General features: G+C 38.5%; 3 protein-coding genes across 6 annotated transcripts in view; 2 read left to right on the top strand and 1 right to left on the bottom strand.

The window, feature by feature from the left end:
• Positions 1-24769, top strand: part of LOC134817457 (leukocyte elastase inhibitor-like) — a 99529-nt gene that overhangs the window by 41026 nt on the left and 33734 nt on the right. The gene's annotated exons all lie outside the window — the stretch shown is intronic.
• LOC134817536 (ubiquinone biosynthesis protein COQ9, mitochondrial-like) overlaps positions 1-24769 on the top strand; it is a 91937-nt gene that overhangs the window by 41020 nt on the left and 26148 nt on the right. The gene's annotated exons all lie outside the window — the stretch shown is intronic.
• Positions 183-8309, bottom strand: LOC134814970 (adenylate kinase 7-like). Of its 4 annotated transcripts, none has more exons than XM_063823365.1 (17): positions 8215-8292; positions 7906-8055; positions 6937-7045; positions 6719-6825; positions 6123-6196; positions 5985-6018; positions 5552-5635; positions 5217-5396; positions 4865-5029; positions 4563-4754; positions 4359-4379; positions 3916-4027; positions 3623-3814; positions 1453-1685; positions 1096-1281; positions 727-885; positions 183-596 (listed from the first exon to the last, which is right to left on the bottom strand). In XM_063823365.1, the coding sequence occupies exons 1-17, from the start codon at positions 8269-8271 to the stop codon at positions 558-560; spliced, it is 2094 nt and encodes a 697-aa protein (XP_063679435.1). In that variant the 5' UTR covers positions 8272-8292; the 3' UTR covers positions 183-557. The 4 variants fall into 4 exon arrangements, with proteins under 4 accessions (XP_063679435.1, XP_063679443.1, XP_063679458.1 ...); XM_063823373.1 differs by having other exon boundaries at positions 6123-6199; positions 6731-6825; XM_063823388.1 differs by lacking the exon at positions 4359-4379 and having other exon boundaries at positions 6123-6199; positions 6731-6825; positions 8215-8309.

Genomic DNA, 24769 nt, shown 5'->3' with positions numbered 1-24769 from the left:
GTAACCGGTACGTAATATGTGAACTACCCCTTACTCCTTAGCTTTGCGCTACCTTTCTAGTTTTCACGAAGTTTGGCCAACAATTTTCTGGTTTCCTTTAGTCAGTGAAAGGCTTTAATTACAACAAAAATATTTCTGACGTAATAAAATACTCTACGTAATTACAAATTATACTACATACATTTTGGATTCGATCGTGTAATGTAAGATAAATCTCAGCATATTTCAAGCGACAGCTAACTCGACACTCCAGAGCTGCCTCTTACTTTAAATCTAGATCCCTGTAAATTGTTCGAAAAAGGCAAAGAACGACACCATACTATTCAACATCTAGAGTGAAGGAGCTGCGGCCCCACCCAATATTTGTTTCTTGAGATGGGGCCGCCTTGTCCTCTTTCTAAACTGTCTCGACTTCGGGGAGCACACACATGTATCTCATGCTCCACCGCGGCCAGTTCGGAGGTTGGGGTCTCCAGGTCCGGAATCCAAGGAATGTGACAGGATATATCCGTTCTCTCAATGTCCGAACCGGCAGTGTGGTGTCGCTCAGTTACACATCAATCCACTTGTGGGTTGTGCTCGAACAAATACTCCGCCTGGTGGGAATACGTTATCAGTATTCAGTAAGGTTACTCTATCATCTCGTACAGATAAGATAGTAGTACTTTTTATCTATAACTTAACAAATAAGTGGGTGTCTGTTAGAAAACTGCTCTACCAACTTACCAAGTAATCAATAGCGTCCTCAGGTCTAACTTTGCACACTTCAATAAGACCCTGGTTAAGAGTGGGCATGACATGCTTCATCAGGTAGTTTCTCAGAGGGTAGCTCTGAGCTTGCAGCACTTCCTCCTCCTGCTCCTTCACCTCTTTTACACGGGTTGCCTGGGAAACAATTTAGCGTCACTACTATACAGCACATTGATGTGATAATATCCTATCAGGAGACATAATATCATATCAGGTGACTATTTATTTGTCACAACTTAAACTGAGAAATAATATGTGCAATTATATAATCAGGTACATTTAGCATCTAGCAATATTCAACTTCATCCAATTCCAACAAAAGATTACACGCGATCTTCCACTCACCCACTCTTCTTTTCTGCGTTGTGTCTCCTTCTTTTCCTCCTCTTCTTTCCTCTGAAGTTCCAACTTCTCCAGAGCTTCTTTCTTGATTTTCTTTTCCATTCCGAGCCGTTCAAGTTCTAACTGCTCTTCTTGAGTAGGACCATAGTTCCTGGGCTTACCAACAGTCTTTACAATTTTCTCCATCACCTGGGATATCAGTTGTCAAACCAGAAAGAATCGATGGATTATATCATTGTAGAATTCTATTTCTATAAAAATCTTGTTGTCGAGTAAAAAAACTATCGTCCGATCTTTGTCTATAACAAAGATGTGTGTATGTTATGTTATGTGTAACATATTATATGTGATGTGTATAACCTGGGACATGTTAGAGGAAGTATCAGCTGCAATATTGAGATGCTCAGGGTGAACCTCGAGCTCGTCAAAGTAGTTCAGCACAGTCTGATCGTCTGTGTTGATGGCCCTGAACTCAGCTAGTCGCTTTAGGAACAGGTCCTCTGTATTGTGAGTTCCTGCTACAACTGATTCCGGCAGGTTCATAATTCGCTTTTTCAGGAAGTCGTCTTCCGCATCCAGCGAGATTACCACCTCTGAAATATTAATTTTAACACCAGACTCTTGTTTATTAGTTACAAAAGATAGCAAAATACTTCGCTGATCGGTTTCAGGAACAAAACACTAAACCTAACTGGAAACTCTACTTGATAATATATTCTCTCTAACTGACCTGGCATGATCTTAGAGTTGAAAACACTAAACCTAACAGGAAACTCTACTTGATACTATATTCTCTCTAACTGACCTGGCATGATCTTAGAGTTGAAAACACTAAACCTAACTGGAAACTCTACTTGATAATATAGTCTCTCTAACTGACCTGGCATGATCTTAGAGTTGAAAACACTAAACCTAACTGGAAACTCTACTTGATAATATATTCTCTCTAACTGACCTGGCATGATCTTAGAGTTGAAAACACTAAACCTAACTGGAAACTCTACTTGATAATATATTCTCTCTAACTGACCTGGCATGATCTTAGAGTTGAAAACACTAAACCTAACTGGAAACTCTACTTGATAATATAGTCTCTCTAACTGACCTGGCATGATCTTAGAGTTGAAAACACTAAACCTAACTGGAAACTCTACTTGATAATATATTCTCTCTAACTGACCTGGCATGATCTTAGAGTTGAAAACACTAAACCTAACTGGAAACTCTACTTGATAATATAGTCTCTCTAACTGACCTGGCATGATCTTAGAGTTGAAAACACTAAACCTAACTGGAAACTCTACTTGATTATATATTCTCTCTAACTAACCTGGCATGATCTTAGAGTTGAAAACACTAAACCTAACTGGAAACTCTACTTGATAATATAGTCTCTCTAACTGACCTGGCATGATCTTAGAGTTGAAAACACTAAACCTAACTGGAAACTCTACTTGATTATATATTCTCTCTAACTGACCTGGCATGATCTTAGAGTTGAAAACACTAAACCTAACTGGAAACTCTACTTGATAATATAGTCTCTCTAACTGACCTGGCATGATCTTAGAGTTGAAAACACTAAACCTAACTGGAAACTCTACTTGATAATATAGTCTCTCTAACTGACCTGGCATGATCTTAGAGTTGAAAACACTAAACCTAACTGGAAACTCTACTTGATAATATATTCTCTCTAACTGACCTGGCATGATCTTAGAGTTGAAAACACTAAACCTAACTGGAAACTCTACTTGATAATATAGTCTCTCTAACTGACCTGGCATGATCTTAGAGTTGAAAACACTAAACCTAACTGGAAACTCTACTTGATAATATATTCTCTCTAACTGACCTGGCATGATCTTAGAGTTGAAAACACTAAACCTAACTGGAAACTCTACTTGATAATATATTCTCTCTAACTGACCTGGCATGATCTTAGAGTTGAAAACACTAAACCTAACAGGAAACTGTACTTGATAATATAGTCTCTCTAACTGACCAGGCATGATCTTAGAGTTGAAAACACTAAACCTAACTGGAAACTCTACAAGATAATATAGTCTCTCTAACTGACCTGGCATGATCTTAGAGTTGAAAACACTAAACCTAACTGGAAACTCTACTTGATAATATAGTCTCTCTAACTGACCTGGCATGATCTTAGAGTTGAAAACACTAAACCTAACTGGAATCTCTACATGATAATATATTCTCTCTAACTGACCTGGCATGATCTTAGAGTTGAAAACACTAAACCTAACTGGAAACTCTACATGATAATATATTCTCTCTAGCTGACCTGGCATGATCTTAGAGTTGAAAACACTAAACCTAACTGGAAACTCTACTTGATAATATATACTCTCTAACTGACCTGGCATGATCTTAGAGTTGAAAACACTAAACCTAACTGGAAACTCTACTTGATAATATATACTCTCTAACTGACCTGGCATGATCTTAGAGTTGAAAACACTAAACCTAACTGGAAACTCTACTTGATAATATAGTCTCTCTAACTGACCTGGCATGATTTTAGAGTTGAATTCCAATCTGGGTGCGTCCTCGTCCTCCGCCTCCTCCTTATTTCCAAACAGCTCTTTAGCCTGACTGTAGGTCTTGGGGAACCCGTCCATCACAAAACCTTGGTTCTGACACGGCATAGAAAGCAACTTCTCCGTGAAGAACTGGATAATGTACTGGTCTTCGTATCGATCTAAAAGTGAAGTATAAGTAGGTAAATCACATAAAATCAATTCCAGATAAAGTGTTGGAAGTTAACCTGCCATGTAGGACCTCACTCCTCAGTACTCTTACCATTATTCTCCTGTTTACTCTCGTTCAGCAAGTCCAGGGTCTCCTGAGCCTGCTGGGCTGACTCGTCATCCTCCTCTCCTTCCTCAGACTCCGCTCTAGCTGCCTGCTTCTCCTGAACAGGGTACAATGTTACATGGGTATTCACTATTCGTACAGCACAGTGCACAGTGCTTGCACTACAAGTTTCCACGACTGCTTCCATACATTTTACATCACGATGAACTACAGTAAAACCCCGATTTACAGTGCCCAGATTTGCCGTAAACCACAATTTACCACGGCTATTTCCTTTTCCCAAATTTAATTGGGCTTAACATGCACAATGTGAACAATCAAAACCTCCAAATTACTGCGAACCCCGATTTACCGCGGTTGTTTCTTTCCCCCAAACTTCGCGGTAAATCGGGGTTTTACTGTACACAACTGGCTACCAGTATACCTACATGAGCTAGCGTGATGTTTTTCTGAGGGCATTAATGTTATATGTTGTGTAAGCTGATTGCAAGTCCAGACGCCAGAACTGGCCGTTTTTCATTACAGTAAACTTGTCTAGTTACTGCTGATATGAAATGTTTAACCCTGCAGTCATGCAGTGGTTGGGACCTATAAGTTTAAACACCCAGCTATATGAATGTAGGCACACTAACCAGCTTTTCTATGGATTGCTGTATAACGTCAGCTATCTTGAGGTGATGCAGTTTGTAGTGTTGGCAGAGCTGGGAGGCTATCAGAGACTTCCCTGCAGCTGGTGGTCCCATTACACACAGTCTTATTGGCAGAAGTCCTCGTGATCTCTTGTACTCGTCTACAACTGTTGTTATATTCTCAAGGATTCCTGTCTGAAATACGTATGAATACTAGTGAACTCCGAACAATCCCACTTTAAAACCTAAACTCGGCAATTTATTAATCACACTTTTTACAATTTCTCTTTAACCAGTTAGCTTACCTCTGATACCCACTCAAACTTTGCCCCCTCTTTAATCCAGGTACCCTCCATTCTTAAGTTGACAGAGAGAATATCAAACACTCTCTGACTAATCTCCGGGATTAGAAGCGCTTCTTCTCGGGTTATGTTCATCACGTTTCCCGTCCCCAGGTTCTTGCTTATACACTGTCAAAGGTTTCATTATGTTTTCTTCATGAATTAGTTTTGCTAAAATTTATAGTTTTGACACGCAAGGTTTCTATTAACTCTATCCGATGAAAATGCTGGTGTTCCAAAGGCCGGAACTGTTAATGTTCCATGTATATCATAAGCTAGTAATATCAGTAGAACCGTGCAAATGAGCGCGACTTACAGTGATAATATCAGTCATAGAGTTCATCGAATCATCAACAGCTACAATATAACGAGTTTTGGGTTTAGCATCTGCAACAGAGGTAACAATGTTACTGAGATCCTGGACATGTATTGAGGGGATGATGTTCTCTCCTGTTCCAATGATGTTCAGAGCCTCTGTGTCACCGTGCCAAGCCACCTTGGGTTAGGAGAGTTAAATGCTGTTTTGTTAACAGAAACATTAATGATTAATCGTAGACAATTCATCATATATTGAAAATGATGTCTAGACTCTAGTCATTATTTCGATATCATAATTTCCATGAAACAAAAGGAAATATTGAGATGAAGAACCTTGAAGAAGTAATGGAAAATGTCTTCTTTTCCTCCGTACGGAAGTCCCGCAGCCACAACATAAGTCAGGAACCTGGTTTTGTCCTGAGATAAAACATAATAAGACAAACTCATTCAATATTCATCGTCGTATTCCGTTCACTTAAAACAGTGACTATCCAGTATCCGAAATGTATTTGAAGCTGACATGCGAGGGCCGAGGATTCTATATAATTCTCTTATTTCTCAATCTTATCACTATCATGTTAGTATGTTTTCACAGCTAGTTACTTATTTGAAGGCAAAAAGATAGTTGTATCTCGATGCTGCGCGCGTCCGCAGTTTATCGTCAGGTTGCTAGGTAACCGCGCATTTAGACAAACAATAATATGCACAAAATTATCTTCGCGTCCCACGTAAACACAGTATTAAATTGGCGACCGATCGAACTCACCGTTTTGCCCAACTTGATAACTTGTTTTTCGACACTGAAATGAGCGAAGTAGTTAGAGATAATTTGGATTAAAATGAATCAGAAAAAAGATCAAGTCATACTGGATTCAAAAAATTATTATCAGTTTTCTCAACTCACTTAATCTCGCTCTTGAAATTAGGATGGGGTTTTCTTCTGCGATAATCTTCTTCTGTGAATGGCTGTTCCGGTTCGTCCTAAATCATTTCAGTCTCACAAAAAAGCTTGAAAATAGTTTCAGTTATCAGTGCTTTGTTTACATAACATGTGTTAATGCAACACGGACGAATTTCACAAAGATGGTGCGCTAACACTTCTAAAGGACTTCTATAATACAATCTCCTTCATTCAGCCGAATAATCAGGAAACCGTAATTGATGGTCAAATGAGGGACCCATATCTGAATTTTCTAAGGGCCCCCTTCAGTGCAATTTTTATGCACTTTACACCATAGTAATATACAAATAATGCACTGTAAACCATAGTAATATACAAATAATAACTACAGTTAGAAACTGCTGCAATTTGTTTTTACAAGCAACACATTTTATTTTACGCCACTGAACGTTTTACCTGTCAAATACACTAACCTCGATAGCCTAAAACAGAGAGATGAGTAACTTTTAATAGGAAATGTAAGAAAATCAGGAAATTTGTGAGGAATTTCAATACTTGTTGTAACTATTGATTGAATAGGAAAAGAAAATAAGCTGTAGCATCAATCTAACCGGTTCGTTGGGTTTCGTCTTGCACCAAGTCATAACACTTGATAAACAGATAAAAGTTTTTGGGCTTTTGAAGTTGGCAATCTGCTCATGAAGGGCTGAAGTTGAAAATAATTAGAAAGTAAAATACGGTTAAAAGTGGACATTTTCTAGAGTCTCAAAAATAGAAATCAAGAAACACAAATATCACGTTTCTGTGATAAGCATACCATTACAAGCCAGCAAGCAGTCCTCAACCTCGGACTCAGAAGTTGAAACATCGTACACAACAACATCGCACTGGATGAGAGCTGTAAGGAGGTCGTCTACATTCTTAGCCTGCGAGATATCTATATTTAGATAAATGCGTCGTATCTACCACTACTTCCCCCCCTACTTCTTCCCTCTTCTTAGTCGTATCTACCACTGCTTCCCCTCCTACTTCTTCCCTCCTCTTAGTCGTATCTACCACTACTTCCCCTCCAACTTCTTCCCTCCTCTTAGTCGTATCTACCACTACTTCCCCTCCTACTTCTTCCCTCCTCTTAGTCGTATCTACCACTACTTCCCCTCCTACTTCTTCCCTCCTCTTAGTCGTATCTACCACTACTTCCCCTCCTACTTCTTCCCTCCTCTTAGTCGTATCTACCACTACTTCCCCTCCTACTTCTCCCCTCCTCTTAGTCGTATCTACCACTATTTCCCCTCCTACTTCTCCCCTCCTCTTAGTCGTATCTACCACTACTTCCCCTCCTACTTCTTCCCTCCTCTTAGTCGTATCTACCACTACTTCCCCTCCTACTTCTTCCTCCTCTTAGTCGTATCTACCACTACTTCCCCTCCTACTTCTTCCCTCCTCTTAGTCGTATCTACCAATACTTCCCCTCCTACTTCTTCCCTCCTCTTAGTCGTATCTACCACTACTTCCCCTCCTACTTCTTCCCTCCTCTTAGTCGTATCTACCACTACTTCCCCTCCTACTTCTTCCTCCTCTTAGTCGTATCTACCACTACTTCCCCTCCTACTTCTTCCCTCCTCTTAGTCGTATCTACCACTACTTCCCCTCCTACTTCTTCCCTCCTCTTAGTCGTATCTACCACTACTTCCCCTCCTAATTGACTATTTCATTAGAGAACGTGACACCGAAATTTTGTGACATAGACTTCAAAAATGATTATTGCTCTGAAAGAGCAACCTACCTCAACAATCTCGGTGACACAAGATGGTTTCGCAGCAGTCCTGTCTGAGAGAGTACCAACTACTTCGTATTTAACTTGGGCACGTTGTGAGACCTCATCGTCATCAACAGCTTCCTCTACAGTTGAACCAACTACAGTGTTCGAAAATATCTGAACAAACAAACAAGTCAGTCAAGCATCTTTACTATTTTAATGTTATGTCAAGCACAAGCAGACGAAATATCTAAAACTATAGATAAGTTATTTGGGTGAATCTTGATAATATAGATTGTAATTTGTAGGAGAGAAAATAAATATTTCTGAAAGTACCTTAGCAAGCTGCTCTCCAGTGTAACTGTCAACATTGTTGATGAAAACTCTTGCCATTTTGTTACAAGGGCCCCTAAAAGCATTCAAATGTTTAAATTGTAAATACTTGATAATCACGAAAAGAAATACATAATGAACACGACTAATGTTCCCATTTCTACAATTTGAAACTACCTTCATATAATTCAAATAAGCCAAGATACAGGGTGATCAAGAAGTAACTGCCCACACGCAACCCTTTAATAACTCACGTAATTCTTCTTAGAATTGCATAGAAATTTCAGAGATTACAGATATGGGTTAAACTTAAATTTCCTGAAAGTTTCGTAAAATCTAATTAATTACATTAGGTGTGGCACACCACTCCCTCTTTTTCACTATTGTTACCATCTTACTACAGGGTGGCCCATAAGTGACTACCCACACGCAACCTCTTAATAACTCACGTAATTAGTCTCCAAATTGCACCAAAATTTCAGAGATTATAGATATGGGTCAAACTTAGATTTCCTGAAAGTTTCGTAAGCCACGCCCAATTACAGTGGGCGTGGCGTGACACTCCCTCTTTTTCACTATTGTCTTCATAAAATGAGAACGCTTTAAGCTAAGAACTCCAAATTTTTTGCACACATTTGGCTTGATAATTTAAAACCTTTCCCAAAGTTTCAAGTTCATTGTTCAAAATTTGGCTGAGTTATGACCATTTCAAAATTCATCGGATACGTGATCCGAGCACTCAGTCAGTGATCTCTGCACTCAATCAGTGATCTCGTCACCCAATCTGATCAAGAGTAAGGTGTTAGCGTGTATATCCGTACCATTTTACTTACACCACGGCATCAACTTTAACGCGACTTTCCGCAAAAACCGTAAAAGATATACAACTGAAACTTTTTTAACTGGGTCAAATGCTTTAATGGCCTCCGAATCAGCATGAAAAAATAAAAAATTGGCCAAGGAATAATGGTTTTAGAGCCCAAAATTTGGACCCCCAAGTGGTGTCAAAAACGCGAATTAAATACTAGGTAATAATTATTTTCCTGCTAGTAATTATAAAGTAAGAACGCTATCAGCTAGGAACTTCAAAGTCTCTAGACACATTTGGCTTGATAATTGAAGTGCTTTCCCAAAATTTCAAGTTGGTTGTTCACAATTTAACCGAGTTATGACCCTTTTAAGATATTGCAGATATGTGATCTTGGCACATAATCAGTGATTTCGTCACCCAATCAGTAATCTCAAATGTGTCTAGAAACTTTGAAGTTCCTAGCTGAAATCGTTATCACTTTATGGTGACAATAGCGAAAAAGAGGGATTGGCGTGCCACACCCACTGTAATTAATTAAATTTGACGAAACTTTCAGGTAATCTAAGTTTTACCCATATCTATAATCTCTGAAATTTCTGTGCAATTTTAAGAAGAATTACGTGAGTAATTAAAGGGTTGCATGTGGGCAGTTACTTTTGGGCCACCCTTTATAATTAACGAATATTAAATTGTGGCTTGCAAATCGGTACTACTCTACAGTTCAGAAACCCTGACAAAGGCTCAAGAGAAAAGTTTGCTGACCTTTAAAGGACAAGGTCAGCAATGTTACTTTGTATGGTAGCCTACCTAAGCTGTCAAACAAGTTACGGAGCATGAGATTAAAAATGGCGGGACACTGCATCAGGCATCCTGCTTGCCAGTGATTTAGTCTTATGCGAACCAATGCATGGTAGAGCACAGCAAGGCCGACTGAGCCAAAGCTATTTGTCTATGTTACTGAGAGAAGTTGGGACAAACTTTAAAGAGGAACTGCGAACCCTGATGGGGGACAGGGTGTAGGTTTCAAGGATACAAGGATAGGGTACAAAAGTGATAATTACTTTATTGAGTACACAGTAGTTGTAATTCTGAAATAATTTAAGTTACACAATTCTAATTATTTACAAATGTGTAGGGATAATTTAGAAATGTTATATCATTTTACTACTTTCATTACGCATTTTCACTTATCATTTTACTACTTTCATTACGCATCAATATTTTTCCTCTGTAATCTACCTTTTCTTATCGCACTGAGCTTGTGATTTATACTGATCATGCGACGAAATTCTACACCTAATACCTCTACACCTACATCATCCCAGAGGAAGAAACTAGCTTCTAAAGCTGCTTCTGAGTCAATCGCTGACTCAGAAGCACCTCCTATCGGTATGTTGGGGCTTGGGGTGTCAGGGAATTACACGTTTGCAGCAACAACATGCCTTCACTTGTTAAGCTTACTGCCTGCTCCCGATTTAGATTTTGAGTTCGAAAGACTCCGCCTCCTTTCGAAAAGTGCTACTAAAGCAAGCACAACGGACAACAAAATTTCTTTTTTACGGAAACATTTATTAGGCCAATGTGCCCTAGACGCTGACGAGACAATGAACAAATTAACTGCGAGTCTAAAACTCATTTCATGTACCGTTAATGAAGAGGTTGAGAAGGCGGTCAACAGCATCACGGAACGAGCCTGCACTGTGATCCAGGAAGTCTCTGAAGAGTCCAGGAAGCAGACCTCTCTCATCGTTGAAGCAGCTAGCAGTAGTTCTCCACAGACTCTCTCCCCTTCCGGTGAAGTAGAAAGTATACCTAACCCACCACCTCCGGTAAGATTTTTGGACTGTGACTTTGGTGAACTTTCTTTTGATGAAATCTACCGCGAGCTTGACTTTAACATGAAACACCCGGGGGGCCGTTCAACGTCATATTTTGGCTTGGTACCTTACAGTTATGGCAGAACCAACCACCGTGCAACCCATGATAAGCCCTTGCCACCTGTCCTACAGCGCATTTTTGATTGTTTGCATAAATCCGATCCTGACATTACACCCACGAACTACACCTGCCTCTGTACTTACTATAAGGACGGGTCAGTTGGTATTCCATTGCATAGTGACAGCGAATCTAGCATTGTAGAAGATAGTCTGATTTACACTGCATCATTTGGCTCTACCAGAATTATGAGAATGTCAACGTCGACAGGCCCTTTCGTTGAGCATAACATCCCGCTTGAGCACGGCTCTGTCTTTGCAATGTCTCGATCTGATCAGAACCACTGGCAGCACGGCATTGAACGTGATCCTATGTTAAGGCAGCCACGAATCTCGTTCACTCTTCGCAAGTTGAAACAGCCTGATCCCACGGCCTTGCCAGCACCTGCAGCCCCTACTCGGGTACCGCCTGTTGCACCACCTACACAGATACAGTCACCAACGTCCCGTCACTCCAGAGTCCTCTTCATTCACGACTCAATACACCGAGAAACACCAGAATGGCTGTTCGACCAGATACCTGGCCACCGATGTCAAAAGCGCCTTAACTATCAACTAGTGAACTCACTGGAACATCAACATGAGTTCAAACATTCTAAAGCAGTCGTACTTTCCTGCGGCATTAATGACCTAGCTAGGTATGGGCAGTCGGCCAGGAGTCTTGCGGACAATTTCTGTCCCCGTTTTATAGACTCTTGTAACAATAACAAGAATACCGAGTTTATGTTTTGTGCTTTATCTATGACTAAATTTAACTGGTTGAATGCAGAGATTGACGCTTTTAATATCATAATGTTGAACCTGGCTAAGGATATTCCAAATCTGAGTTTTTTCGATGCCCATGCCGTGATCAAGCGTGTTAACTCATACTACGTATGGGACTGCAACGACAGACATGGCATCCACTTATATCACGAGGTGCAAAGGGTAATGGCACATGAACTTGTTAACTGCGTTGGCAAGTTATGTGGATCTGAACAGAGACGTCACAGGAACTGTGAGTGGCTCTATCACCACAAGCCTAACAGTCTCTCCAGATATAACCGAAGCTGAGCGCTTTACAAATCATTGATACCATTTTGATTAAAAAATACGATTCAATTTTTTCTCAACTTCCAGTCCACCTTTAACAGATCGTTACCAAGATAGATCATATAATGAAATGATCTGATTGGTGGAATATTTCTCATTATCTGATAAGTTCATCCATTATCAGTATCTCTTATCACCCGATCGCACACAAAACATTTTACTCTACAAATCTGTATCATCCTAAATCAATGAGATTTCATAACTCTATACAACATTCAAAATTCACATACAAATCTATAAATAATCAAGTGCGTTCTCTTCAGTATTACTCAAGTTCAGTGCGATAGTCCCTTATTACGTAAACGCTACAAACAAATCAAATACAAATAACACCTCACAAAACTACACAACACAAAAGCAACCACTTTATTCGATTTCTATTTTTTAGCCAAATCAGTTACTTAAATCATACTGATAAGGCCCTAGATAAAGACACTTTATTTCACTTAATTATCCGATTTTAATATAATTTACTTTTAAATCATATCACGATTCTGTAGCATACAGGACCTCCGGTTCTCGTGAAAGAATCTGATTTGAACTATAGTTGTATATACTATCAGTAACATAATCATAATATTTAGTTATAAATGGAACCCACTGTTACATCTGAAAACAAAGTAAAGATCAAATGTTCAAGCTGCAGCGGCTGGTGTTACTCTATTAGAAATATTCGCACATGCTCATGGTGTCAAAGTAATGTCCATGTCAAATGTTTTAAGGATAATCTAGGCTGTACGAGTTGCTGTGAAAGTATCATTCCTGGATTTCACGCAACCTACTATGAAATCTATGACGACTACAGTAAACTTAATAGTGACATATTTAATCCGTACGATCAGAATAGTCGATTTAATCTTATTGGCGACGCCATGACCAACGAAGAGCATCAAGATTCAACTTGGAGCAATATTTCATCTTTCCTAACTAGTTGTCAGTATAAACAACAACGTAACGTGAAAAAATCTACCTGCTCTCAACTTAAAACATTTTCTATGAACATAAGATCCCTTATTAAGAATATAGATCAACTACGTGATGATATTGAGACTTATGATAAGTATGATATATTGTGTTTTAACGAAACTAATTGCACTTTAGGGAAATTACCGAACGGAATAAACGACGTTACCTTAGATGGATTTCATGAACCATTTATCCAGGATCCAATTCGCCCATCTGGAAAAGGTGGGGGGCTAGCCACTTATGTACACAAACGTGTAGTCGATTATGATAAAATTGATATTTTCACTCCAAACCCTGAACCAACTAATACTAGTGGCGAATTCCAATTTATCAAGCTCCATCAGTGCAAAGGATACAACAGAACGAAAATAATTGGCAATGTTTACCGTTCTCCCGCTAGGAGACCTGAAGCGTTTCTAGAAATTTTCAAAAATACGCTGCACAACCTAGGGAGACACACCCGTAAACATATGACGCTTCATGGAGATTTCAACCTTGATTTACTGAAGCACAGCAGCGACCAAGCATGTCAGAACATTATAGATATTGCGTCCTCTTACGGTTTTATTCAAATTGTATCACGCCCAACTCGCCTAACGGACCATAGTGCCACGCTTATTGACCACATCTACACAAACAATCTTGAGGATACAATAAGCTGTAACGTCTTAACGACAGATATGTCTGATCACTTAGCAATAGTCACTACAATAAATCTTGATAACACGCCAACCAGCAGCTACCGCTCTGCGTCTAACTCACAAAATGTATCTCAAACTGAAACACGTAGATTTAACGACACCAACAATCAAAAATTCAGAGACTTAATTACAGATGAAAGTTGGTCAGAAATTTTTAACAATACCAATGATGCCAACGAACAGTTCAATAATTTAAATACGGCTTATAATAAGATTTACGAGTCTGCCTATCCCACAAAAAGACAATCACGAAGACAAAATGAACGTGTTAATCCGAAACCATGGATGCTGCCCTGGCTCGAAGAAGCTATAGAACGTAAAAATGAGTCATATTATGATTTTGTTAAGGAACCATCTGATAGTAACCGCAGTAAATATGACCGTCTGAAGAAGTTTTGTAATAAACACATCGATAAAGCTAAAAACAAGCACTTCAAAAAATTTTTTGAGCAAAACAAAGAAAATTCTAAGAAGCAGTGGCAAATGATAAACAGTCTTCTTAATAGGAAAAAATCTAAACCTACTTCAATTAAACTGACTGACGAAGACGGCTCAATCAGCACTCCGGCAGCTGTAGCAGAAAAATTTAACGATTACTTCTCAAACATCGCTCCTAAAATTAAGTCTGAAATTAGTAGTAGGACCACTTTTGATCCTGGTGGAACCCATAGCACACTTCGCAACGCCACTCCAAGTAGTATTTACTTAAAGCCAGTCACTGCCACAGAAATTCAGGACGTCATAAACCTGCTTAAGAATAAAGCCACACTAGACACTAAAATTGAACCTCTAAAAATCGCTAACAGCTGTCCCAGTTTTACTAGTGTACTAGCCCACGTTGTCAACAGTTCTTTTGAACAGGGGATCTTTCCACAGGCTTTGAAAGAAGCGAAGGTGGTCCCAATTCACAAAGGTGGATCTAAATCTGACATAAAAAATTACAGGCCAATATCTCTTCTTGCTTCTTTCTCTAAAGTATTTGAAAAGCTTATGCATAACCGAGTTATAAGTTTTTTAGATAAATACAGCATACTATGTGAAAACCAATACGGTTTTCGCCCGGGTAGGTCTTGTGAACATGCTCTTCTCAACGCAAAAGACACCATTCTTAATTCAATGTCTAAAAAGCAGGTAACTTTACTTCTTTTAATCGACTTCAGCAAAGCTTTCGACCTTGTGGATCATTCCATACTCTTGCGCAAGCTGGACCATTACGGCATAAGGGGTCAAGCCTTAAACTGGTTTAAGTCATATCTCACTAACAGGAAACAGTTTGTATCAATTGGCTCGTCAAAATCTTCAACCAACCAAATTTTATACGGCGTGCCTCAAGGGTCAATATTAGGACCTTTACTTTTTATAATCTACATAAACGACCTACCTCAAATATCAGATATAGCAAATTTCATTATGTACGCAGATGATGCCAACATCTTCCTGATAGGAGAAAATCTTAATGAAGTTTACGATAAACTAATAACTCTTAGCGATGCTTTAGTTAAATGGGTAGATAATAATGGTTTAGCTCTCAACCTTAAGAAAACAAATTATATGATCTTCTCTCGACAAAGAAATCTTAATTATCGTGATGTGGCAATTTCTGGTGTCACAATTGAGAGAAAAACAGAAGCCCGTTTTTTAGGAGTTATAATAGATGATAAACTAAACTGGTCCCATCATATTTCTGCCATGAAAATGAAAATGTCCAGATACATAGGAGTCATGTACAAACTTAAAAAATATCTGCCTCTCGAAGCACGTCTTCAAATTTATCAAAGTTTTGTGCAGTCACACCTTAATTATTGCAGCCTTGTATGGGGTTTTGCTGCCAAGTCTCATATTGAATCGCTTTTTGTAAAACAGAAAATGGGCCTTCGAGCAGTATTACCTGGTTTCGTCAATTACTGGTACAAGGACGGTATCCCCCCAGCAAGTACCAAGTCTGGCTTTTATTCACATAAAATATTGACAGTACACAGTATCATTGTAAAGAACGCACTCATTTTAATGCATAAATTGAAAAACTTTCCTAATCTAGTACCATTGTCTCTCAAGAAAACAATTCCCAAAAGTGCACCATTATTTAATACTAACCTGGATTCTATTCTCACTACACAATGGTCAGAAAAGTATGGTCAACACCCTTACAACAACTCAGTATTTTTTAAAGGTCCATTATTAGCAATAAACCGATATAATGTTGCAGCAACTTCCCCGCCTAGTCTATTTAACCTGAACATTTACAAAACTTGTATAAAAACTATGCTCATCGATCAGCAAAATGAAAACATCGAAGACGATTGGCCTAATTTCATGTTATATTGTATAACAGGACTAAGAAAATCAAAGCGTAACATAAACCAAAATGCCGATAATAACCTTGTCTCTACATCTTAGATTATATGCACACACTTATGCATCACTCAATAAACGTCGCATATCTCATCAATTACACTGCCAACATAGGACATTCTTTTTTATCGCCGCGATTTCAAATCAAGTTACAAATTCTACAAATTTTGAAGTGCTCAGTCTTGTTTTACTTTTCTTATCTTTACCTATTAACCATTGGAAAATAAAACTTTAAATTATAAACCTTCATTGCATACTTTACCGGTAGAATCTAAATTGAATAGTTTGAGATTTCCTTTACATTTTATATTTATGCATGTGCCCCACGGGGATGAATTTCTTATTACCATTGATATTATATATATTTTTTGAGTAAACATTGGCTGGTACCACGGGCCAGTCCCCAACAAAAAAAAAAATATATGATACTATGCTATAGCATTATGCACTTGCCAGTATTTGAGTGGGAATCTGGGCTCTTATAATAGGCTGTATATTGTTCGTTCACAGAGAAAATTGAATGGATTGCTCTTGCTGTGGCAGTAAATTTGGTAGGGTCTAGAGTTTTGTTGGAGAGCAGACCGGCTAGGTCAGTGATGTTTTGGGGATGGAAGTTGAATTTCTCCCTAACTGAGGAGTTAAGCAAACAGTCAATTAATACGTGACTTTCGTCCTCAATAGGCTTGAGCCCTTTGCTGAAAAAGCAGTAAGTGTACCAACATTCTTCTCTTGGTACAAGGGGGCCGGGGGCTTTCGTATCTACCCCTTTCGAAATTCGATGTAGAGGTTGTGGCAGCTGATACGAAACCTTGTCAGACTTTTTCGAACATCAAGTTTTTTTTAATTTGAAAATTCAATTAATTTTTATATATATATATATAAATCAAGCATTACATTTCAGCCATGCAAAATTACAATGACATATTTTGATATACTAATTGATAAATGGTACTGCAATATAAGTTGCTTAATGTTTTGCCGGATGACAACTAACTAAAAGAGAAAAATAAACTTGATTACATAATAATTAATTCGGCTGAACCAACACATAGCAAGAGCCACATTAACGTTGGGGCCGTCTACCAAATTTAAAATGACAAACAATGAACAATGAACATAACATGCTAGCTTTCTTTATTTTTGTAAGTCGCGTCGGCTGACATCTTGGGTTGTACTGGATGTAACAAGTTTATTATCGGATGTCTACTTATATTTATTATGATATCATTATTCATTGTAATGGCAATAAAATTTAAATTTTGTTTTACTTAAATTTTGTTTTACTTAATAACAAGAAATCAAACATATCATAAATAATTATAAGGATTTTGTTCATTAAAATTCTGTCACAACTAATAGAAGAAAAAGAAGACAAGCGGATATGAAATTGGACGGACAGACTGTATCGGCAGCCCAGAGGTACTTGATCAGTTTGGCCTTAAAAGTAGAAATCCGCTCTGACTACCAGATACATACTGGTAGACTATTCCATTTCAGCATAGATCTATGAAAGAAGCTATTCCGGAAGGCATCCGAGCAGGGCACAGTAGTACTTTTAATAATTCATAGATATGCCTCACGTTCAAAATCATGTTTAATTAGATTATAGAATTCTAGTTTTGGCAAGGAGGCCTTGGCAGATTTCCAGGCATTCACGAATTCTTCCCTCGTATTATGACTGATTTGGGTGGTGAGCATAAATTTTGAGAAAGATGAGCGGGGGAAGTTGTATTTGGTGAGAAGCTTTGAGAATTGAGATGTTGGTATACCAAGGGAAGCCCAGCATGATCTGCTCGTGAAATGCAGCACAGAGTAGTTTGTTTTCAGTTCTTTCAAGGCAACTATAAAAGTAATATATTGCAAGTTTTCAGGCTTTTCAGGCTAAAGAATAGGGGGAGCGCCCGCTTTCGCCCCAGCAATGTACTTCAGGGTATGCTGGGGACTAGCTAAATGTCATATAAAGGTATCTCATGGTTTTTGAGTGGAGGCATAAAACTTAACAGCCATAAAGCAGGATTGGTTTTATGAAGGCGTCAAATAGAATATTGAGGGCACAGTGAGAGAGGGCATCCTTAACTATATTGCCTTTGCATTGAGGCCATAGCATAGAGAGCACCAGTGGCGTAATAAAGGGCCCCGCTGACCCCGCTGTGCAGGGGGGGGGACTATCTTAGGGGGGCGCAAAATCAAGAAAGCAACAATTTACTGGCGCGGCGTATCCTCTAAAATCACCTAATTTATTAAAATCACCTAATTTGTTCAATTTTAGGGAGGGACACCAAAAAGGGTAAGGGGCGTCAACAGGGGCGAATTTTCGGTAGGGGCGCCCAGTGGCGTAATGAAGGGCCCCACTGACTCCGCTGTGCGGGGGGGGGGGGGCAAAATCTTCGTTTGAATGTTGGACAATTTTGAAAAACTTAACGAGGTACTAACTTTTTTAGAGATTTTACCGGCGTATCCTCTTAAATCATCTAGTTTGTTCAATTTTAGGGAGGGGCGCCAAAAGGGGAGGGGGCGCCAACAGGGAGGCGCATTTTCGGTGGGGGGCGCCAACAGGCAACGTTACGCCACTGGAGAGCCTTGACCCTCAGCTCAGTATTTGCTGCTATGAATGATCCATTTTTGTGGAATATTATAAATCAAGAGGCTTGCATATAATGAACATATTGACACGGGTGCAGAGTTGAGTCTGTACGGAACCTAGTAGTTTCAGTATGCAAATAAAAATAGCAGTATTTTCGGTGTGCTGGATGGGCTGCCCTCCCAATGCAATGTGAATGTTTCATAGGACTGGGGGTGTATCATGAAGCGGGTTTTCTGGCATAGATTGGACTTAGTAGTTGTGACCTTGTATTAGTAGTGGTGTATTCCAATCATGGTTAAAATTATGTTAAGACAGTTAATTGACTACACGTCGTAAAGGATGCATCCCAAATAGAATACCAAACAAAGCTTTGATAAACGGAAAATCGCAAGAATATGAGAAGAGACTTTGGAAGATTTTGAAGAGAAGCTATTCTACCGTCCTGCAGTTTAGACTTAATTTTCGAACAGTGACCAATCAGTGGGGTCGGTGAGAATGACACAACTCGCCATTAAGGTACTGAAAGCAGTATATCCAGAAAAAAACTTTGATGGAATCAAAATTCTGAAAATGTCCCACCGGTAGGATTTTTCAAATTTAAGTATTCTGCGACCCAAATTTCACTGTTTTGACTGAATTTTTCTTTGATGATCATCCAGCAAAGTCATTCTTGTAGCGCGATGCGTTACTGTGCCGCGCCGCGCACTCAATGAGGCTTCTCACAGCGACACTGGCTAGATCGGCGAGATGCGCTACTGTGCCGCGCCGAGCTGCCATGAATTGACATCGTCAATTAATAATAATAATAATAAATACAACTTTTATAAACCGCCTTATAGCTAAATCATATAACTCGATATAATTTAATCCTGGAGATAAACTCCAGTGCTTTCTAAAGCGGCTCTTACATTAACTGAGCTTAGTTTAATTGAAAATTAGACATGACAAGTTCATTTTACCTATGTAAATGCAAAATCAATCAAATGCTAGAGAAAAGAAGTATGTTTTAAGTTTGGTCTTGAAAGATGTAACTGACTCAGCTGATCTTATGTCGTATGGCAAGGAATTAAATACTTTAACTGCACAGTGACTAAAAGCTTTCTCTGTGTTTACATAGTTAGGAGAGGGCGGAAAACTAAGGTAAAAATAATCATTATCAAGACGTACATTTTTAAAACTTTGCTGCCTAGGAGATATCAACTCTTTTAAGTAAGGAGGAGCTATATTATTTAAACACTTGTAGGCAAGTAGGGCAATCTTAAAATCTATTCTAAATCTAACTGGTAGAAAATGAACTTTCTTAAGTAGTGGAGTAGTGTGTGCCTTTCTTCCTCTCCCGAAAATAAATCTTACAGCAGAATTTTGCACCTTCTGTAAACGACTTAAATCATAAGAGCTCAGTCCAAAATATACGCTATTGCAATAATCAATTCTAGAGAGTACTAGAGCATGAACAAGCTGAATCTTAAGGTTAAAAGACAGTTTTGATGCAATAAACCACAAATTTCTGATCTGAATATTACATGCTTGAACCACTGACGTAATCTGATCACTCATTGAAAGATAACTGTCCAAATACAGCCCAAGACTCTTCACAGTTCCGCTAACAACATGTGGCTCTTGATCCTTAACAATCTGTAGAGAGGCTGGAATATTTTTTGAGTCAAATTTAGAGGATATAACGATGACTTCAGTCTTAGAAGAATTCAGTTGAAGGAAATTGTTTGTCATCCATTTCTTGATATCAGACATACAGTGTTCCATATTGTGCTCTAGCTGTGATGGGTCATCAGAATCAAGAGTGAAATACAGCTGGGTGTCATCAGCATACAAATGAATACAGCACCCATGCATACTTGCAATGTTCTCAAGATCTTTGGTGTACAATATGAATAGCAGGGGGCCAAGGATTGAACCTTGTGGCACACCTATCTCAAGAACAGTTGATGAGGAAGACGAATCCTTGACTTTGACACAAAATGAACGGTTAGCCAAGTAGGACCTGATCCATGTAAGAGCAATGCCTGTAATGCCATAAGCAGATCTTAGCTTCTTGATTAATCTTGGGTGATTGACAGTATCAAAGGCAGCACTCAAATCTAGAAGTAAAAGAACAACTTTAGTTTTCTTGTCAATAGTTATCAAGATGTCGTTATGGATTCTGGTTGTTGCAGTTTCACAGCTATGAAACTTCCTATAGCCGGACTGAACTTTAGAAAGCAAGTTGTTATCCTCAAGATAACTGGTGAGCTGTATAGATACACACTTCTCAATGATTTTTGACAAGAATGAGAGATTGCTAATAGGCCTATAGTTAGATAGTAATTCACCGTCAAGGCCACGTTTCTTCAAACTTGGACGAATGAGAGCCTCCTTAAGTTTTATAGGAAACTCACCTTTAACTAATGATTCATTGACTATAAATGAGATCAGAGGAAGGAGTTCTGGGAGACACTTGATGAGAATCTTTGTAGGTATGGGGTCAAGATCAATTAAAGTCATTCAGGATGGCACAAGACACGATTGAAGTATTTATACTCAAGTCACTCAACATGGCACAAGACACGATTGAGGTACTCAGATTCCTATTGCCTAAGAAAGATCTGATAAACGGAAAATCATCAGAATATAAAAAAAGATTTTGGAAGATTTTACAAAAAAACTTTTCTGCTGTCTCCTTGAATAAAATGTCGCAATTTTTACTTAATTTTTGGCTAGTGATCAATCGGTGAAAGTGATACAAATCGACATCAAGGTATTGGAAGCTGTATATCAAAGAAAACTTAGCTTTGATGAAAGATCACCAGCTCAAGCTGCGCTGTGTTTTGCTGTCGAGATGTGTAGTGAAGTTGGTAGACTCGGGGCTCACAGACGTAACCTCCTGCACCACCTGAAGGTTGACCTCTGGAAGCGCTTCATCTTGCTGGAGTCGAATGATGATATTCTCCATTTGAGAGAACTTGCTAGTGACCGTGGTTATTGGAGTAAATTGTTTAACTTTATACTTGAGTACAAGTCAATTTGATTATTGGGACATATAATTTTACAAAGGATCACGTTTCGGTTCTAAATTATTTTAGGATTGTTGACATTTGTAAGATTGACATGTTTGATAATTTGATGTAATCAAAATTTTGAAAATGTCTTCCTAGGACGTTTTTTATATTTAAGCTTTGTATTGTGCAAATACCCTAATTTTACTGTTCTGAGCTTGCTCTATCCAGAGCCCTTGCGCTTGCAGTAGCGCGCGCCCGCCTCACGGCGGTAAAACAAGCGCGCCCGCAGTGGCGCGAAAGCACATGGTTAGGTGAAGTTCTGAGCTAAATTTTTCAATGATTTCCTAGCAAGGTCAATTTTGTTTCATTTTACGTGACCCTCATGTATCGTTTCTACTTGCTCTAACCAGAGCCCTCTCGCTTGCAGTAGCGCGCGACCGCCGAAGGCGGCAAAGGAGTATATTCTACTTGTGAAACAAGCGCGTCACGCAGTACGCGTATTATACACATGGCTATGTGAACGTTTCTACGATACAGAAGGGAACCGCGCACTCGTGCGCGGTGGGTCATACAACGTATGACAAGGTCATTTCACATGTTTACATAAACATGAGTCTTCGCGCGGCGTTACACTATTTGACGCACATATTTCACAAGTAAGAAAGGCATCTTCGGCTCTAAAATTATATTTAACAAAAGTCAAATATTGAAGATAACAAACACAAAACATAAATCATTTTTGGAAACGTCGCCGCTTTGACGCATTGCGCGCGTTTTATGTTTTCTTTGCTTCGAAGCCAAATTGTAAATTTATAATTTAATTAACTTACGTACCACAAAACGCACGCCGAGTTGAATCAAAACATTTAAAGTTAAATGTTTGATCTTTTTAGAAATTATATTATTATTTTGGACTTACGTACTTAAAAATTGGTCATGCCAGTACTGTCATAAACTGTAACCAACTATTTAAAAATTAGACATCTTTAGCTAAATTTTAAATTTTAAGTCATAGAGCAATCTTCTTAATTTTAAAATTTTTAAGAATTATATTTTACCCTAACTATGATGTGGTGGCATTTCATACTTAACTAAATTTCAACTTTGAAAGTAAATAGATTATTAGTGACAACAAATTATAGTTTAAAACATCCATTCTGCATTGTGTTTCCAATATTAGAATTTATGATATGTATTGATTGAATAATTGGTAATAAATTTAACTTTTGTTTTATTAAAACTTTTGTTTTATTACTTGGCATGCAATGCCAATCAAATCCCAATGTGCGTGCGGCGCTAGTTTTAGTTTTTAGTTGTCTGATCAGCATTTCGCATACAAATTATACGTGTAAGGTAATGAAAGAAGCAGCAATAAATTAGCAAGTTTATTATATTTATATTTTTCCATATAGTGATTTGATAATTGATTGTATCACGTTGTGAGCCCCACGGTCTTGACGATACAGGGGGAGCTAGGGAGCCGCGCACTCGTGCGCGGCGGGTCATACAACGTATGACAAATAATTGATACTTTGTAAACATGTGTGATGAATGTTGTAGCGCGATGCACTACTGGGTCGCGCGCGCGCATCCAATAATGCTTCTCGCAACCACAGTAGTGGAAATTCCAACATTCGAACTGCCAAAAAAAGTGGCAGTTCAACTCGTTAGATCGCGTATTAATTTTACTTCAATTTGGAGTCGAGCGCTACGTCCTAGCCTTATATATAGCTCGTTTCCAAACGAAATTTTCATTCCTCAATTTGTCCGTCGATTAAGTTGGTATTTGTATTGTGGATCGTGCATCTGTATTCTGTTTATTTATCTTCAATTTAATTAAATAGTTGCTTTCCGTAACTGGTAACAGTACACTAGTACGTTTTTCTTTAGGTTATTCTTACACAAGAAAGAGTTTAAACTTCAATACTAAGTTTCATGGTAATATAATCAAATATTTATTAACACCGATCATCGGTATATACCCATTATTGGTATCAAAGCCGTATGTTGAGCTGGATATCAAAAAATGTAAACCTGAAAGGCTGTAATTTTGTATTCGTTTAATTGTAGAACTAGGAACAACAACTTGATTGTTAGCAAGAGATTTGAGTAATTATGACCCTTCAAAGAATTTTAAAGAACCTTCCTAGTTGAGTAGTTGCTAGTGCTTTGACAGAACAGTCGTGATCGCTTTATTAGAACTTGAACAATTTGATAAGTTTTGTAGTTTAGAACACGAGCTAAAATCTTTATTGAAAGGGCTGATTGATGACTTCAGTGAAAAGGCTGATGATTTCAGTGAAAAAGCTGGTGACCTAGTGAAAGTGCTGATGATAAACAGGGATTCCTTCGGGACAATCGGGAGCATGTAAGATTATATCCAAAGTTTGTTGAGCTGGGGTGTGCCAATGGGGTGTGTCTGGGTGTCAAAAATCTTCAAGGTGGGTGCTACTTGTGATGAACTCTAGAAGGATGGGATGGTAATACTCGGTCTGGCCGATCTTCGCCACTTCAATAGATATTGGGTCGGCAATTTTGTGAGTGAGTGATTTTATAAAGACATGGATACAAGGATACAAGGATACAAAGGATACAAAAGTGATAATTACTTTACTGAGTACACAATAGTTGTAATTCTGAAATAATTTAGGTTACACAATTCTAATTATTTACAAGTGTGTAGGGATAATTTAGAAATGTTATATAATGCTAGTTTTAGAAAAATAGATAAATCGAGTTTGTATGGTTCAATTTTATTTTAAGGTCCTATAGCATTATGCACTTGCCAGTATTTGAGTGGAAGTCTGGGCTCTTATAATAGGCTGTATAATGTTCGTTCACAGAGAGAAATGAATGGATTGCTCTTGCTGTGGCAGTGAGTGTGGTAGGATCTAAAGTTTTGTTGGAGAGCAAACCGACTAGGTCAACAATGTTTTGGGGATGGAAATTGAATTTTTCCCTAACTGAGGAGTAGAGCAAACAGTCAATCAATACGTGACTTTCGTCCTCAATAGGCTTGAGCCCTTTGCTGAAAAAGCAGTAGGTGCACCAACGTTCTTCAC

Source organism: Bolinopsis microptera, chromosome 1, assembly GCF_026151205.1.
Source record: "Bolinopsis microptera isolate Bmic1 chromosome 1, MBARI_Bmic_1.0, whole genome shotgun sequence".
Lineage (NCBI taxonomy): Eukaryota > Metazoa > Ctenophora > Tentaculata > Lobata > Bolinopsidae > Bolinopsis > Bolinopsis microptera.
Note: the sequence above shows the minus strand (reverse complement) of the source record. Positions and strands in the feature narration are given on the sequence as shown.

What these genes read in the sequence shown, in the direction of transcription:
- LOC134814970 (XM_063823365.1), bottom strand. Translation starts at nt 8,271, where the DNA reads ATGGCAAGAGTTTTCATCAACAATGTTGACAGTTACACTGGAGAGCAG. An exon ending in AGTTTGAGTGGGTATCAGAG is followed by an intron (nt 4,755 to 4,864) that starts GTAAGCTAACTG and finishes TACGTATTTCAG; the next exon opens with ACAGGAATCCTTGAGAATAT. An exon ending in AACGCAGAAAAGAAGAGTGG is followed by an intron (nt 886 to 1,095) that starts GTGAGTGGAAGA and finishes ATTGTTTCCCAG; the next exon opens with GCAACCCGTGTAAAAGAGGT.